The sequence below is a fragment of the Microtus oregoni genome, unplaced genomic scaffold, assembly GCF_018167655.1.
Source record: "Microtus oregoni isolate MIOR12 unplaced genomic scaffold, Mior012 000009F_ref0000495, whole genome shotgun sequence".
Classification (NCBI taxonomy): domain Eukaryota; kingdom Metazoa; phylum Chordata; class Mammalia; order Rodentia; family Cricetidae; genus Microtus; species Microtus oregoni.
Genome location: NW_024543068.1, coordinates 36,068,687 through 36,085,994, shown reverse-complemented (window position 1 = coordinate 36,085,994; position 17,308 = coordinate 36,068,687). Strand labels below are relative to the sequence as shown.

Sequence of the window (17,308 nt, the reverse complement as noted above, 5' to 3'; positions counted from 1 at the left end):
AGAAATTCCCGCCTATCTAATTTTAAGCTCTATTTCCTGCTGGTTTATTTTGGTGGGGAGACACAAAACACAACTTTTCTATTTAGATTTCAAGGGAATGTGCATAGAAACGCTAAACAATAGGCATTTGTTTAAGCTTCAGGAACAAACTGAGGAGGGCCTAGAAGTTGGGAAGGGCACTTAGAACAGGAACCAAGGAGAGGGAAGTTCAAGCAGGAGAGCGAAGCCCTTGCATCAGGTATTGCAGCATTTCTAGCCTGTGCCTCTTTCCACGTAGGACTTCTCAGCCACTTGCAGGTGGTGTCCCTGTGAACATGACGTCACTTGTGTAAACAACCAGGACAGAAGTACTACCAGGAGGTTTTAAATGAGGAAACTTCCTCAAAGACTTTAGAACTCATTTCTAATGTTCATATTGTATGGGCTGGACCACAGACACTAGTTCTTATCCCTTACCTAGCTTCTTGTTCTTCTTCTTTTTTCTTTTTTGAGAAGGGTCTCATTATGGAGAGCAGGCTGACCTAAAATTCTGTCTTGCAGGAACTTGGACTGAAGGTATGTGGCACCACATCCTTTAGTGTTTCTTTGTAATACGAACTTCTGGAGTGTATAGAATTGAACTGTCCCACGACAACACTTTGGCAGAGCTGGGCACAGAAAGAAAGCCTATTAGTGTCCCCAGGAGAGCTCTGTCGTGTTGCAAAGGTCTCCAGTTTAGAGTCAGCAGGGAATGTTTCAGAAATGGATGAGAGGCATTTTTTTTTAATATTATCTCAGCTAGATAGTAAGTGATTTCTACTAGGAAGACAACAGTACACTGATGTGAGTCTAATCAAGGAATATGGAAAAGTGGTAAACAAATAAATGCTTTAAATTTTTAATTATTACATATTTTAAATAGATCCTTATTTTTGGGACAATTCAAAGCACAATTCTTTCCTAAGTAGTCAACCAGTGGCCGCAGCATGATTTATTGAACACTTTTTCCTTATATCACTAATCAAATTCTGCCTTCCTAATATACTTCATATATCTCAAAATTCTTTCTCAGCCCCCACACATCCTAACAGCAGAGTTTCAGCTCTAGGCTCTATCTTGAAAGTCTTAATTCTCCAGTCATTCCCTCACAGAGGGGCAAGTGTACGCATCCTCCATTTCTCTTTTCGTAGTGTTTGGTAATCCTATTTATTATTTCCAATAAATTAAACATTTTAAATATCATTGTTTTGTTTTTGTGTAACCTTAAATCAGTGCAGTGTCTTGTGATTAACCGCTTTGAGTAAGATACTTGGCTTATCACCAATGAGCATTAGTTTTTTATTCAATTTTTTATGACCTTCAAGTAAACTAAAATTTCTCCATATAGTGTTAGTAAATTTTTTTTTCCCCCGAGACAGGGTTTCTCTGTGGTTTTGGAGCCTGTCCTGGAACTAGCTCTTGTAGACCAGGCTGGTCTCGAACTCACAAAGATCCGCCTGCCTCTGCCTCCCAAGTGCTGGGATTAAAGGCGTGTGCCACCACTGCCCGGGTCGTAAATTTTTATTACGCTTTTATCTAGATGCTTTCTCTTTGTCAATTGTAAAGACTTGGCATCGTATTTTAAATTAGAGCATTTAGTATAAAGGATGTTATTGGTTTCCATATTATCTATGTAATTTTAGATTCAAGTCTCTTGGAGAACATTTACATTTTAAATAGTTCTTAGTATCTACAATCTCCAGCTGAATAGTCAGCCCTACAAGATTCAACAGCAAGCTGAAGAATGGAAATTGGCATTAAAAAATGATAGTAAATACACAACATGAAATTTACCCTTTAACCATTTTGAAATGTACATTTGGGTGAATAACACATTTTATTATGTATTTGGTTATGGCCTAGACTTCAATGAAGTGATACAAGGTCCTCATTTATTTTTTTCAGCCAAGATGAAACCCAGGGTCTTGTTAATGATTGGCAAGTAACTACCTACTGACTTATCTTCCAAAGTATCTTTTTTTTTTATGAGATTTTAGTTGCTCCTATTACTTGCTGATATTTGAAATTTATATGGTTTTTATTTTCTAGGCAGGATATTGCTGTGTAGCCTTGACTGCCCCCAAACTCAATACATAAGTCAGCCTTGGTCTCACACTTGTCTCTGCTTCTCCCCGCTGAGTGTTAAATTTCAGGTCTGCGTTGCCACACTCAGATCCCAAATACCACTCCTTCCTTCCTTCCTTCCTCCCTCCCTCCCTCCCTCCCTCCCTCCCTCCTTCCCTCCTTCCTTCCTTCTTCTTTTTTTCTTTTTCTCCATGACAGAGTTTCTCTGTGTAACAGCTCTAGCTGTCCTGGAACTATCTTTATAGACCAGACTGGCCTCCAACTCACAGAGATCCACCTCCCTCTGCCTCCTGAGTACTAAGATTAAAGGTGAGCACCACCACTGTCCGCCCCCACTTTTTTTTCTTAATCATTGACTAGGTGCTACCATTTTTTACCGTATTATGTCTGCTTTCTTTATGCTCAGTTACCAATTTCAAGCCTCAGGCTAAAGCTACCAAGCTTCTTGGTTCCCCCTTTCTTTCTGTGTAATATCACCATCCCCAAGTACTAATTTCATCAAGCCTCTTTTTTGTTAACAATTTCAAGTGGTTTCCAGTAGCTCTCAGCTAAATACAAACATCTAGCGCTCAAGGCTTTGTGAATTAGTTGCCACTGCCTCGAGGCTGACCCTTCTTTCTTCACTCTGCCACAGACGAAGTGACACACCAAGCAGAGTGGCTTGACAAGGGATACCCACCGGGGACCATCTGGAGAAGGAAGAGGCAACAACTGTGAAGCCCAGAGCAGAGATTTGGCCCTTCTGTTACCAGAGCCCTTAAATTTTCTCCTAGGAGATATTTTTTAATGTGAAAATGTTACAATTTAAACTTGTCAGATACAATTTTATATTTTTGAGCAACTTCCAAATAACTGAAAAAAAAAAAAAAAACAAACCCATGTTTGCTGGCTCAGTCCAAGCCACGGGGAGGGGAGTACAGTTGGAGGCCCCCTTCTCGGTTGTTCCTGCTACCTGCTACCTTAGGTTTTCTGTGCCTACACTTATGGGAGTCTTGCTTGGTTGGAAGTGAGGCAGAGGCAGGCGGATCTCGGTGAGTTTGAGGCCAGCCTGATGTACAAAGGGAGTTCCAGGACAGCTAGAGCTATATAATACAGAGAAACCCCGTCTAGAAGAAGAAATGTTAAAATAGGTCCTAAGGGGCTTGGTTATTATCGCTGAGTTTTTTTTTTTCTTGCTAGTTTAGAGCAGTGGCTCTCAACCTTCCTAATGCTATGACCCAGTAATACAATTCCTCTCATGTTGTGGTGACCCCCAACCATAAAATTATTTTCGTTGCTACTTCATAACTGTAATTTTGCTACTGTTATGAATAGTAATGAAAATATCTACTTTCTGATGGTCTTTGGTGTCTCCCATGAAGGTTTTTTTTTTTTTTTCCCAAGGGGGTTACGACTCACAGGTTGAAACAACTGGTTTGGAGTAATTTTATGGTTCCTGTGATATAGACGTAAAGGCCATAGATATAGACGTAAAATTACTTGAACACAGTATGTTCTATCTGGAGACATTTAGCGGAACTGGAATTTTATCAACTCAAGCTTTGTTAAATATATATTTATAATTTTTATATATATTACGGTGGTCGTATTTTACAGGTCAATTCGTCAAGATGTCCACCATCCCGAAGCACTTCGGACTGACAGCCCGAGAAGAATCGTATATGTTTAAAGAGCTTGAGAAGATTCGCCAGGATTCCAGAAAGGAATATCACCAGTTCAAGCAGCAGTTGGCTGACAGGCCGCTTGTTGGTGCAAGTTCTGAGGATGACCTCGAGGATGACCAGGACCAGGAGGCTCGCCCACGCAGTGCCAGAGCAAAGGGAAAAGTATCCTGGGCTGCCAAGCCATCGTCCTCGTCGACAAGGGTGCAGAGCCCAGAGCGCCCCGCCGATGCCGACCTGCAGGGGGCGCCGCAGAGCGCGCGGCGCGGTCCCGGGAAGCCCGAACCCTTCAGCCCGCGGGACTTCTACCTGCGGAGCTCGGCGTTCCTGCGGTACGGTCCGCTCAAAGCACCTCCGGTCATCGCCCGGCAGGCGGGCACCGCCAGGCCCGCGCTCCTGCTGCGGCCGCGCTCGCGTCTCAAGAGGCGGCACCCCAAGAGCCGGAGCGAGCCGATGTCTAAGGGCGCCTTTCCCCTGAGCCACGCGCACGAAGCCCGGGTGCTCAGCTTGGTTCGCACCCGCTACCGCTACCGACATGCCAGCTCCTTGTCCAGCCTGGGCAGCGACTTCGACGATAGCGGACGGCTGCGCAGGATGCGGATCCACACCTACTACCTGCGCGAGGGCATAGGCGGTTCTCGGTGGGTGAGGCCCACGTTCAGAAACGTGCGCGAAGGGAGCTCGACCAGCCAGGTGTCCTGGCCCCCGCAGGCGACACGCTTTTTCCCCACGAGCATAGAGGAGATCATCGCCTCTCTGCAGTCCGAGGCCCAGCTGGCTGCAGACCAGACCATCAAGGAACTCATCCAGAGCATCCTGGGCCACAACTACGACCTCACAATGGAAGTAGGTGAACTACACTAGTGTTTCTGCGTGTTCGAGCTCTAGGCGGTTATACATACATGTAATGTACACATGTGTATACGTTTCCAGCACCCGGAGTTTTACTTGGTGGCATGAGGTGTCTAGCTGGGATATCGTCTGCCCTATGGTTTGGGGACTCCATTTAGACTTCTGCAGTAGTAGGTTTCCATATGGCTTTTGAAACGGCCGTAATGTTAGTTGTTCTTTCCCTTGTTCCCCCCCACACACCCCCCTTTCCCTTTCTCTCCCATCCCCTTCCCTTATAATCTTCCTATTCAGGTTTTCCCATTGTCTCTCCACACTGCTATAGTCTAGCCTACCCACAGTTCCTTTCTATGTACCTAACCTCTGGGCTTATTCAGCTGCTAGCATATGTATTGAAAGCTTAAAAAACTAACATCTGCCTGTAAGAGAAAAGAGGCATTTGTTTTGTTGGGGCTGGATTACCTCACCCAGGGTGATTCCCCTCCCCCACCCCAGCTCCATCCATTTAAAGAGAAGTTTCATCTTTTTAACAGCTGAATAATATTCCATTGTGTGACTATACCACACTTTCATTTACCCATTCATCAGCGGATGAACATCTAGGCTGTTTCCAATGTCTGGTTATTATGAATAGAGCAGCAATGGACACGGATGTGCAAAGGTCTCTGTAGCAGGATACAGAGTCCTCTGGGTATGTATCCAGGAGTAGTATAGCTGGATCTTGAGGCAAATCTAGTCCCAGTTTCCCGAGGAACTGACACTGATTTCCATAGTGGTGGTACCAGTTTGCATTCCAACCAGCCATAAATAAGAGTTTTCCTTTTCCCACTTCTTTGCCAGCATAACCTATCATTTGTTTTACTGATCTTGGCCATTCTGACTGGGGTTGGATGGAATCTCAAAGTACTTTTAAATTTTTTATTTATTTTTATATTTTCTTTATTTTTTGAGATTATTATTTAATTAAAAATGTCTGCCTTTCTTCCCTCCAACCCCTCCCCCATACACTTCATAATTTATGACCTCTTTTTTCGCTAATTGTTATTGCACACATATATGTATTTGCATAGAAACATATTCCTAAATATAACCTGTTGAGTCAATATAATGATACTTGCTTGTCTGTTTTCAGGGCTAACCTTTCGGCACTAGGCAACCAACTGGTGGGCTCTTCCCTTGGGGGGGGGCACCTCTCCTGCTCCTAGCTTTACTCAGTTGCCTGTAGTTCTTTGTGTAGGGTTGAGGCCTCCTGGGCTTTCCCCCATGCAGTCTGGAATGGAACATTCATTGCTCACCTTTGGGCAATCATGTTGCTGAGACTTGGTGAATGTAGCTTCGGATGTTAATAGGAGATACAATCTCCCAGAAAATTCCCTGAACTTCTGGCTGTCACATTTCCTTCCCCTCTTCTGAAATGTTTCATAAACCCTAGCTACTGGGGTGTTTTGAAAACGTATGACTAGATGCCACAGCCCTGCATTTTGTGATCTCATTGGGTATGATTTTATATAGTGGTCTCTGTTACAAAGAGAAGTTAACTTGATGAAGGTGAAGGTGAAGACTATTCTTCCCTGTGGGTAGAAGGACAGATGTTTATAGATTATTGCTAGGGATTATGCTGGTGTAGACAACTAATGGCTGTAGATTCTCCTCCAACAATCACGACCTCACTAGCATTAAACAGTTAACTGGGTTTCCAATACCAGATGTGGCGTCCTTCTTAATGAGCAAACCTTCAGTCCTATTGGAGAGCTGTTGGTTGTTGCCAAGGTATGTGTGCCACTACTGCACAAAGAGTTATCATCCCATGCTGGTCTTTGACGTTATTCACAGGCGTCATAGCTGGGTAAGACTAAAGGCTGCCTTTCTCCTTTGGAAGTTTGCATTCTGCCTCTTAGCTCAGTGAAAGGCAGTCCTCGGGGGAGCGGCATTCAGGTCAGCATCAGCTCAGGGGTCTCTGGCCCTGTTTCTGAAGGGCATGGTGTCTTCAGTAATAAGGACTTAACCTTCCACCTATGGGCGGTAACCAAAGGCAACAGCAGTAGGTTGTATGTTTTGGAAGTCTCTTAGCCCTGGTCATCCACTCAACAGAGGGCTTTTCATTGCTGGGGTTCTGTTAGGTGGTCTTTGGTACTTGGAGGGAGCAGTGTCAGTCCAAATGAGAAAGTTCATTAAAAGTAGATATGTATATTTATATACTGAATTCCCTACGTGCATTATAGCTTTTTTAAAAAAAAGTGAAATATTTAATAACATGCATCCTTGTGCCTTTTCAGATACCCTTCTTGCTATTTTGCCCACCTCCCACCCTTTTCTGTATTTACCTCCCTCTGCTTCACTAAGGAGCCCCTTCCCCTCCATTCCCCCTCTCTATTGCTCCCAACCCCCCTCTATATTGGTACGATGATTTGAATAAGAGTGGCCCCTTAGGCACACATATATGAATGCTTAGTCATCAGGGAGTGGCCCGACTTGAGAAGGATTAGGTGGTGTGGCCTTGTTGGTCAACAGGAGATGTTTAGACATCCACACTGGATAAGCCAGGGTGTTCTCCTGTAGACAGCAGGAGATGTTCAGATATGTACACTTGATAAGACAGGGTGTTCTCCCATGGTCAGCAGGGAATGCTCAGGCATCCACACTGGATAAGCGAGGGTGGGTGTTCTGTGGTTGTCAGAGGATGCTCAGAACAAGAGATGAAGGAGGCCGCTTGGGTGTGCTGGTGTCCTTGAATGTCCATTTTTTCCCGTGGGAGGGTTGTAGGTCTTCATTTCTCTTTTGTAAAGAATGTGGTCTGCCCTTGCTATATCTTCAAATTCTCCTTTCCTCCGACAGATGAGGTCTCCCACTTTCTGAGCACTTCTTAGGAAACTCTGGAGTTGATAGAAGCTCCAGGTGCCTCTCCTGCTCCCGCTGGCAAGTTTGCACAGAGTTCCTGTGGCGACATTTTGCCTGTCAGTGTCTTTGGTTCTCCTTTGACCGTGTTTAGCTGTTTTATTCCAAGCCCCATAGTCATCCAGTGTCCATCCTGATGTACTTGCCTTGGCACAGTCTCCATGAGCAGACTCTTAAATGTGTGTGGTTCCTTACACATGTTATAGAAAGACACATAAAGAAATAATAATAGAGGTTGATCCTCTGCAATCTAAAACCCTCTAAGATGGACTTCATATTTTAGATTTTCTTTTTAAGTTTGTTCAGCTGCTAATCTATGAAAACATTCCAACACACACACACGATAAATAATACCCAACCGGTGTATCCTTTTTTAAAGTTCTGTTTCTCAGCTTCTCTTTTTGTTTGTGAGACAGGGTCTTACTCTATAGTCCAGAAGAGCCTGGAACTACAGTCCTCCCTGGTGGTGGTGCTGGGATCACAGATGTGCACCATGGCAGCGGCTGTAAGCTCTTTTTAGCTAACCATATGAAGAAATATTTATTATTTATATGGATTTCAGGTCTTAGTACAAGGTGTGTTTTTCTTCACACACGTGTATGTGTGTGTATGCATACACACAGATAATGGATTTTTTAAAATATAAAACTAAAACTAAACTATACATATACTTCAGCTTATTTTTGAAACATGGTAATGAATATACATTAATAAGTACGTTATATTCTTTTAAACAGCTGGTATTGTGTATTGTTTAAACAATTTCTCGTCTCTCTGTTCAAATTTCAACTTTATCTTGGGAACAAATTTTTGTTTGTTGAAAGTATATTGTAGAAATCTATTGCGATCTGGGCAGTGAAAATAATCCATATTGTTTGAATAACACCAGTACAATCAGAAAAGAATGGTTGGGCTCATCTTTTCTACTCTGCATGATACGTTTATTAATGCTTTGTGTAGGACTTTGTTTTCATAACATAGTTTCTTATGATATTTCCAATTATATAATCATTTAGAATCTCCCTATGATTATCATCAAGTCAATATATACAGTATATTCGAGATAGGGTTTCTTTGTGTATCCCTGACTGTCCTAGAACTTGCTTTACAGCAGGCTAGCCTCAAACTCAGACAGAGATCTGCCTGATTCTGCCTCCCCAGTGCTGGAATCAAAGGTGTATGCCACCATGTCCAGCAAATTTATACTTTTTAATTCAACATTTCAAAATCTATTATATATTTGGATGCTTTCCGTAAATATTAAAATGCTTGTGTATTTTTCATTTCCAAATGGAAAATAGAATATTTGTATTAGTTCTCATAGATTCCTTTTCTGTTGGCTGGCTTGGTTATTGCAATAATTTTGAACCATGCCAGAAGTTGTTCTCGCAAAATCAATTTATTCTTTGTTGAATACAAGTACAGTTTATTTACATGAGTTTTGCTTTGTTGAGATTGGAATACAGAATTACTTGAAAAATGAGATGCTAATTCATTATAAAGTTCAGATTATCTTCCCTATTGTTTAGTACAGATGCTACCCAATAATTTTTTTTCAGTTTCTATAACGAGATCCCTGATTTTAAACCATTAAGTGGCAGAGTCCATGTGTATTTGAACCTTGGATGTGATCTGTCTTTACATGTATGAAACAGGTGTGCAGCTAGATCTGTGTATGTGAGGCGACGTGAACAAAATGATGCTGACAGGGATTTCTTTCGCTGGCTGGATCGTTATTTCATATAAATCTTAATTCACCTTTATTTAGTGTTTATCCTTTTACACTGGACTGACTGACCCAAGGCCTCAGAATCTCCTTGAGTGGAGGTAAAGCAGACACTATCTGGATAGTTAAAATCAGCACTATTTTGTTAATGTTACAGAGCGTTTGTCTTTTTTTTTTATTAAATGACATCTTGAAATTTTGCATGCAAATGGATGGAACTAGAAAAAGCCATTCTGAGTGAGGCAACCCAGACCCAGAAAGATGAACATAGTATGTACTCGCAAGTGGATAGCTGTAAAGCAAAGGATAATGAGCCTATAGTTTAAGACCCTAGAGAGGCTAAGTAAAAAATATTTTTTATTCTTTCGGCTATTTATGTACACAGACAGTGTATTTTGATCATATCTACCTCTAGCTTCCCTCCTTCCCCTCCACCCAGACCCCTCCAGAGTGTGCCCCTCCTACCTGTGTGTTCCTTATTCTATTTATAATCCAGTTAAGTCCAATTAGTGCTGCCTACATGAACATGGGCAACCTTCCAGTTGCCACACTCTGGGAGAAAAATAACTTCCCCTCTGTTACTAGCCATCTTTTGTCAAAAGTTCTTCAGCTTTGGTTGGAGCCCTATTAACCCTTCCCTCATCCATGTTGGAATTATTAACTGACTTGATCTCTTCAGATCTCCTGCCGGTAACTGTAGGCGGAGTTTCTCTGTGTCCTGGAAGCTGCTCCCAAAACCCATACAGACTTATCATTAATTATGAAGTCTTGGCCAATAGCTCAGGCTTGTTACTAGCTAACTCTTACATTTTTAACTAACCCATATTTCTTATCTACTGTCTGCCACATAGTAGGACAAATGAATCTCTTTTTCTCCCTGTCTCCTCGTGATTCTGAGACTCCTCCCCTTCTTCTTCATGCTCTCCTTTTGTCTCAAGTCCTGTCTAGCCTCTACCTGTCCAGCTATTGGCCAGCCATCTTCTTTATTAAGCCTTTCACACTGCTATATAATGACACAGAATGAAGGACTGTTCACAGGTAGCCATAGCCGCCGTGCTTATGAGAACAAGGACGATGTTATACCCACGAGACATCATTTCATAGCACTGAAGTTCCCCCTCCAGGCCTTTCATTTTCTCTGCTCCCTCTTCTGTGATACTCCCTGAGCACTGAGGGCATTGGCACTGATGTCTCAGTTTGGGCCGAGCGTTCAAGTCACTTATTCTCAGCCCTTTGACAAACTTTGAGTCCCTGTGTGGACTGCTACCTCCTGTATGAAGAAGCTTTTCACACCAAGTGTGAGAGCATCACTTGTCTATATTAAACATATAATTAGAAGGTAATTTGACAACCTGTGTCTCTAGCAAAACAGTAGTGGAGTAGTGGGTTGCTCCATTAGGGCACATTCCCTCCCCAGATGTAGGCTTTTGGCCAAGTTGACAATGCCAGGCACAAATCATCTTCTGTGGAGCCATCTTGGAATCTGGTCAGAAAACAATTGGCTACCCCAGTAACAGTCATTGCACCGGTGGGCATGTCTTGCCTGGGAGGTTGCATGCAGGTTTCACCACCGTGTACGTAAATTGGTGGCTTTCTCACCCCAGCAGTTGTATATCACCTCGGTCACTTTGAAAGCTAGCCAGGAGGGGGAAAGTTTCCAAGTCAATGTAGTTTGATTTCTCCATGTCCTGAAACCAAAACATGCTGTGTCTGCAGCAATAAAATTTCACTGTCCTGCTATGGTGCTACACCAAGAGGAATGGTGATAGACCTGTGTTGTTTCGAGGGGATGTATACCAGTGACAGCAGGTTCCTCTATACGTTTAGTATTAATTGTTAAATTAATAATATCTTCTAATTTTCAATATCTTCTAATATACTTCTAAATACTAATTTTATAGTACTTTGCAAAAAAATGCTTCAAGTTATTTAAAGTCCAGATATATATATATATATATATATATATATATATATATATATCATATAAGATCTGGTGGCTTTATTCTCCTACCATGTAAACAGGTCTAGGCTACAGAAAGATAGGACCAGCTTATAATTGTCTTTGGAACATACGCTACAGAAGTGAGTCGTCTGTTATATTAGATTATAAAGTAAGGATGTGGGCAAGGGAGGGTATTTTCATCTAGAGAAACACAATCATTTCTGAAGAATCCCAGTTTGTATTTTTCCTCAAATGGTTGAAGGAACAAATGAGATCTCAACATGAATTTTAACGACCTGTCCATGAAGAATCAGAAGTTGCCTTGCAAGCTACTGTTGAGGAGGAGGGGGGCTCTCTTGTCTACCACCAAGCTCCCTTCTCTGGAAAATAGAAGTGAAAAGTTCTTTTGTTGTCTTTTAACATATCTAAACCAGCTTGAGGTGGGTTTCCATAACACCTTTTCTTAATGCGCTGCATTGGCTGATCCAGCCCTTCTCTCCCATCCCTGCTCTCAGACCATTTTGTTGGCTGCCTCCAGTGATGACTTTTATTTACATTGTGTAAAACTAGAGGGAAAAGTTTATACAAGCCAAGATAGTAACATATAAGGATGATAGCAAGGCTAAGAATAATATGGCTGCCTTGACAGCAGTTTGAATCAACTACATAGCCCAGGAAAGTTATACACCAGCTTATTATACACAAGGAACTTCTTATTTTTTTTATTACTGAAAAGTACAGTATTTGGTTGCCCTTGAATTCAGATATCCTGTAACTCCCAACAGCCTGAAGCTAGGCAGCTGTATTTTTTTTACAGTGTTTGTTTTTAAAATAGAATAGGTAAACATGTGGGTTTTAAGGATGGGTAGATAAACAGTTTTAACAATAAATTCAAATTCTTGAAAACTAGCCAATTATAATCATGGTTAAGCATCTCTTACCCCAAATGAAAATAGGCTAGTGATTGCATAGTGCATTTTCTAATTGTATTGAATATATATTTCACCTTAAGGCTGATATTCTAAGGACCCATCCTTACTTCATTTCTTATGTGTTAAATCTTTTGTCTCACCAAAGTGGGGAGGAATGACTTGATGGACTTAATCATACATGTTCTCATTGTATGTTTTCATGATCGTGGCAGAATGAAAGGTTAAATTCCATGAAAATGGAACACATCCTCATTTAGTGCACTGCCCTGGACATATTTTACTTCATGATGTTATTACATAGGGAAGAACTTTCAGAGTTCTGGGGATTAATTGCTCATAGTGTTTCTTGCCCCCGTTTTGCCCTAAAACAGCGGGTTGATCTGGAGACACACACACGCACACATTGTACTACAGATAAGGAAACATAGATCTCATTGAGGAAAGTGGTTTTTGCTAGGCCCTACGCCAATTAGGTTGGGCCTTGGACTAGCGAGCACTTCTGACGGGAGTGCGGAACCGTTGTGACTTGTTTTCTGTCACTCTGGGACTTTCCACTCTCTCCTTCCCTTTGTCTTCCATTCTTGTTCCCCTTGTCTACCTTAAGACCCAGAGCTCAAATATTAAGATTATTTCTCATCATAACCCTCTGCTTTTAGATCTCTGTGGTGTGAGAACCTTCCTGTGGTCGGTTGGCCTTACAGCCTCTTCACGATCATTTTGTTGTGACCACCTGGACCTGGGGAAAGTCAGCAGAAGTTAGATTTTCTCCTAGCTTCCTACTGTGAGTGGAGAGGGTACAGGATGGGACTGGAGCTGGATCTGTAAGGGATCCCACTCATTGCCATCTGATGAAAGGATACAGAGGGGGACAAATGACACTGGTCACTTCAGGAGCTATTTATATGCTCGCTAGCTTGCACCATCAGCCACACACCCCTGATTCTGCTCACTTGCATTAGTTTTGCTGTGTGTAAAAGATTAGATCTTTTGTGTTAGACAAGACTGAGTAACAGACCTGCTTGCTTTTTTTCTCTTTCTTTCTTTCTTTCTTTCTTATCTTAGTAACTGTATTTGTTGGAAAGCCTTGATCTATTTTTCTCAAACTAAATACCTGTATTTTCTCTTCTTGGCTAGAAGTTATGGGTCCCCAGCATTAGGAGAAGAAAAGATATTTTGTTATATATGAAGTTTTTCTTATCATATATGGTGAATTAGGGCCTTGCTGGAAATTCTCAACAGATGGGCTGTGTAACTAGTCTTTACCAAGAATCCTCCTATGCCAGCACTTCGGATATTATTTACATGGGGTTAAAGTATTATTGTGATAACTTTTCCCACATAAATCAACACATTGGTCAACAGATTTATTCTACCTTGTTAATAAGCTAAATCGCTCATCACCCACCTTTTTAAGAGGTTGTCTGTCTTCTCTAGCCTTTACAGATGACATCATCAGTGAGATTCTTGCCCTTTGCTCACTACAAATTTATTAGGCACACAGGAGCAGATCCTAATGGAGCCAGACTTCATCATCTGAGCGAGATTTCCCCTCAAGAACATTTCAAATCTTAAGATCTTCATCTCTTAATCCTTAGAAATAGGGTTTTTAAGAAACGAAGGACTGAGTCAGCTGAGCCTCCCTTCATTGTTTTAGATTACACTATGGTGATCCACCTCATCGCATTGTCTTTGGCAGGCGATTATTCTGGAAAGCGATTACTGACTATTATTCTCATAATGGGTTTTTATGTACGACTGCCCTGTTGCTCTTTGGGGTTAAGAGAAGAGACAATAAATACTTATTCACAAGGGGAATTTTTGCAAAAGCTAAATGGAATGCATAATTCATAGAAACTGTCACTGGTAGGAAAATCAAATCCGTTTAGCCAAACACCATGTTAACAAGAAACGAGGAGCAAGTGGCAGGCCTGACAGGACTAGTTTTGGTTAGTTTATAGATCCAGATCACCAGGGAACCCAAAGTAACAGTGGCTTAGACTACGTCAAAGTTTATTTCTTCCTTGTTTAAAAAAAAAAAAAAGGTCTTGTAAAAAGTTAGTGCAGGAGAGATAAGGCATCTGGCAAGGCCAAGATCTAGATTCCTGTCAGCTGATGGCCCCACCTCCTGTGATCCTCATTCCCACGGTCATCTTAAGGTCCAATATGGCTGCACCAGATATCGATCACATCAGCGTTCTTGCTGACAGGAGGCCACTGAATACGAGAAGCACATGCCCAGAGTTGCTTGTAATTTTGGCTTATATTTTATTGACCCTAGTTTTCAGCATACTACCACATTTAAGTCCCAAAGAGGAAGAAAAGTAAGATAATTGTTGTGGGAAGCCATGTGTAATGTTTACATTTTATCATTCTGAAAAAGGGGAGACGAGTTATTGGGGCAGTTTATTAACGTGTGGGTGCCTCAGTCTTCTCATCTATACTATGGAGCTAGTAATGCCGTATAATTCTGAGGACAAAATTATCTTTTAAAAATAGTTGTGTTTTAATTAATAAAAATTATTGAAACTGAAAAAAAATGTGTTGTGTCTGCACGAACATGTTTGCACACTCCATCTTGAGTGCATGGATGCTCATTTAAGCCAAAAAGGGGCATTGGATCCTCTGAAAGTGGAGTTACAAGCATTTATGAGTCACTGAATGCAGATTCTGGGAGCCAAACTGGCCCTCTAAAGGAGTGTCAAGTGCGCTTAGCTGCTGAGCAATCTCTCCAGCTCCAAAATTATCACAGATGAGGCAACACACAGTAAAAGACTGCATATCACTTAAAAGCTCCGAGTACACATTACTGCATCAAACCCTGTGAAGCCGAATGGGCTGCAATCACAGCAGAGATGGGTACCAGTGTGCTCCTGTCTCTCCACCAGCCTTGTTCATTATTTGATTAGCATTTGATAACCTTTGAGTTTCTGCTAATTTGAAAGTTCAAAGGCTTCTCAGCACTTCTTAGTAGTGGAAACTGTTTGCGGAGAAAACCCCTGCCGTATTTAGTATCCAGAAAGCGTGTCTGTGGAGCCTCGATTGGGAAGGAGGGCCAAGGATCTAATTCATCAGCTCAGACTCCTACTAGTAGGCTGTCCACCCGTAAGAGAGTTTTTATCCATTCGTGTTATTGCATTCCTGTCATGGAAGATTCTTGCCAGATTGAGAAACAGACGCCAACAAATGAAGTTCCTGCTTTCTTAGGCTTATAATCTAGAAGATGTCATCAAGAGAATAGACAAATTGGCGATGCATTTTATTATCGTCAACGAGTTAAGGAAAATAACTGTACGCTGCAAGAGGCAGAGAGTGATGGAGGTAGAGTCATTTAAATAAGATAGTCAGGGAAGGGTCTGAAGAAACTAGGTCATTTGAGCACACATCTGAAGGACGCATAGGACAAGGCATACAGTGTTTGAATGGGAGAGGAATGATTTAGGGAGAGGGAAGGGCAGCTGCAGAGTCCTGAGGCAGAAATGCCCATGTGATATTTGAGCAGCCGGAGGACTTGGATGGGGAGATGACATCCCAGAGGTAGCCAGAGAGAGCCATTCTAGTTCTTTCTTCTTATTTGATATATTTTATCCCCTTTAATGTCATGAAATAAAGTTCACAATTAACTTTTCTGTCTGCATATCGATGTCAGTATGACTTATTTGTAATGTACTGGAAAAATGAGAACAACTTGTAATGAAATTCTATAGTGCAATTGTAACAAGCTTTTATCTCTTGATAATAAATGCATCTGGGTTGAAGAATATAAAGAACCATAGAGTGCAAGAAGGACCAGAGGATGGGAGAACTGTGTAGGCAATGCTATCAGCATTAGAGCATACTACAGGATGCTCATATCAGACTAGAGTGTATTCAGCAAGAGACACAGCAATGTAAGGACTTTTAAAATGGAAAAATGATATTTTGCTTTAATGAAACATTGAGTCTGTATTGTGACATGGGACAGGGTGACAAAGTATGATAAAACAAAGATACAAACTAAACAAATTTTGTAGCTTGAAATCTTAACACATTCATTTCTGGTAAGAACAATAATTTATTAACAGATGATAAGATTACAGGATGGACTGGAAAAAAAGGAAAATGCAAGACACGGAGAAATAGACCTTCATGGATAGTTTTAGAGGAGAATAGCAGCTTAGTTAAATAAATAGCTTAATTAAAAATTAAATGAGCAGCTTTAGTACATAATCCTTGAAAAATTAACATTTTGTTAAAAGGCATCAACTAACAATAACATTCTAATACTGTTTCCTTATTAATGAACATCCACTTCTTGCCAGGCATTGGTGGCACATGCCTTTAATCCCAACACTCGGGAGGCTGAGGCAGGTGGATCTCTGTGAGTTAGAGGCCAGCCTGGCCTACAGAGTGGCCAGGACAGGCTCCAAAGCCACACAGAGAAACCCTGTCTTGAGCACCTCCCCCCTGCCAAAAAATTCCATTCCTCTGTTTCACAGAGCTGCTAATTTCATCATACTCGATTCTACAGTTCCAGCATGGATTTCCTTATCCAGTGTGTTTGTTTGTGTGTAATTGCCGCATGACACATATGTGTTTGGTCACAAGAGTGCTGCGAGCCGAGTGGGCACAGCTGACATGGGGTTCCAAGCCTGGATAATGGAGTGCAGTTAAACAGGCAAGCCTTTCTGTGCTTACATACAGAAAACGGCATGAGATCTGGCCGTGTACATTTGTAAACTATTATAGTTTACTGGCAAGTCTTGTAGGACTTGTTAAACCTATGCAGACTGTGGTAGTAGACTTTGGTTTCTGTTTTGTGTTTAAAAGGCATATTAAATTAATAACAACAATAATAATTATGTTATTATTGGTGCAGCTAACCTGTAAAATAGTGTGGGTTGCTTTTGAGCATGTCAAATACACTTCCAATGGGTGTGTTGATTAGATGGTGGAATCCCTATGTTGTATGCCGTTCTGAACACTTCCGCTGAGGCATCCATCCGTACCCCAAACATTCCAATCCTTATGTGCCTCTGGGGCACACAGAAGTAATTTGCCACCCTTAGTAAGCGCTGTGAGAATCATATGCTGCCCCGTTGCCTTGGCATGCCACACCTCTGTTTCTTTCTTTACAAGCTTGGGGCCTTTAGGTTCTCCTTGTGAAGTGGCCCCAGGTTGTTTCTGTTTTCCATTCTCCATGCATACATCTCCCTTTGGTTTT

General features: G+C 41.6%; 1 protein-coding gene across 1 annotated transcript in view; it reads left to right on the top strand.

Moving 5' to 3' along the window:
- The first annotated feature begins 3,707 nt into the window (after positions 1-3,707).
- Ttc6 (tetratricopeptide repeat domain 6) overlaps positions 3,708-17,308 on the top strand; it is a 136,407-nt gene continuing 122,806 nt past the window's right edge. The window contains exon 1 of the mRNA XM_041658498.1: positions 3,708-4,610. Within this exon, the coding sequence (XP_041514432.1) occupies positions 3,714-4,610 (897 nt within the window). The 5' untranslated portion in view covers positions 3,708-3,713. The remainder of the gene's footprint in view (positions 4,611-17,308) is intronic.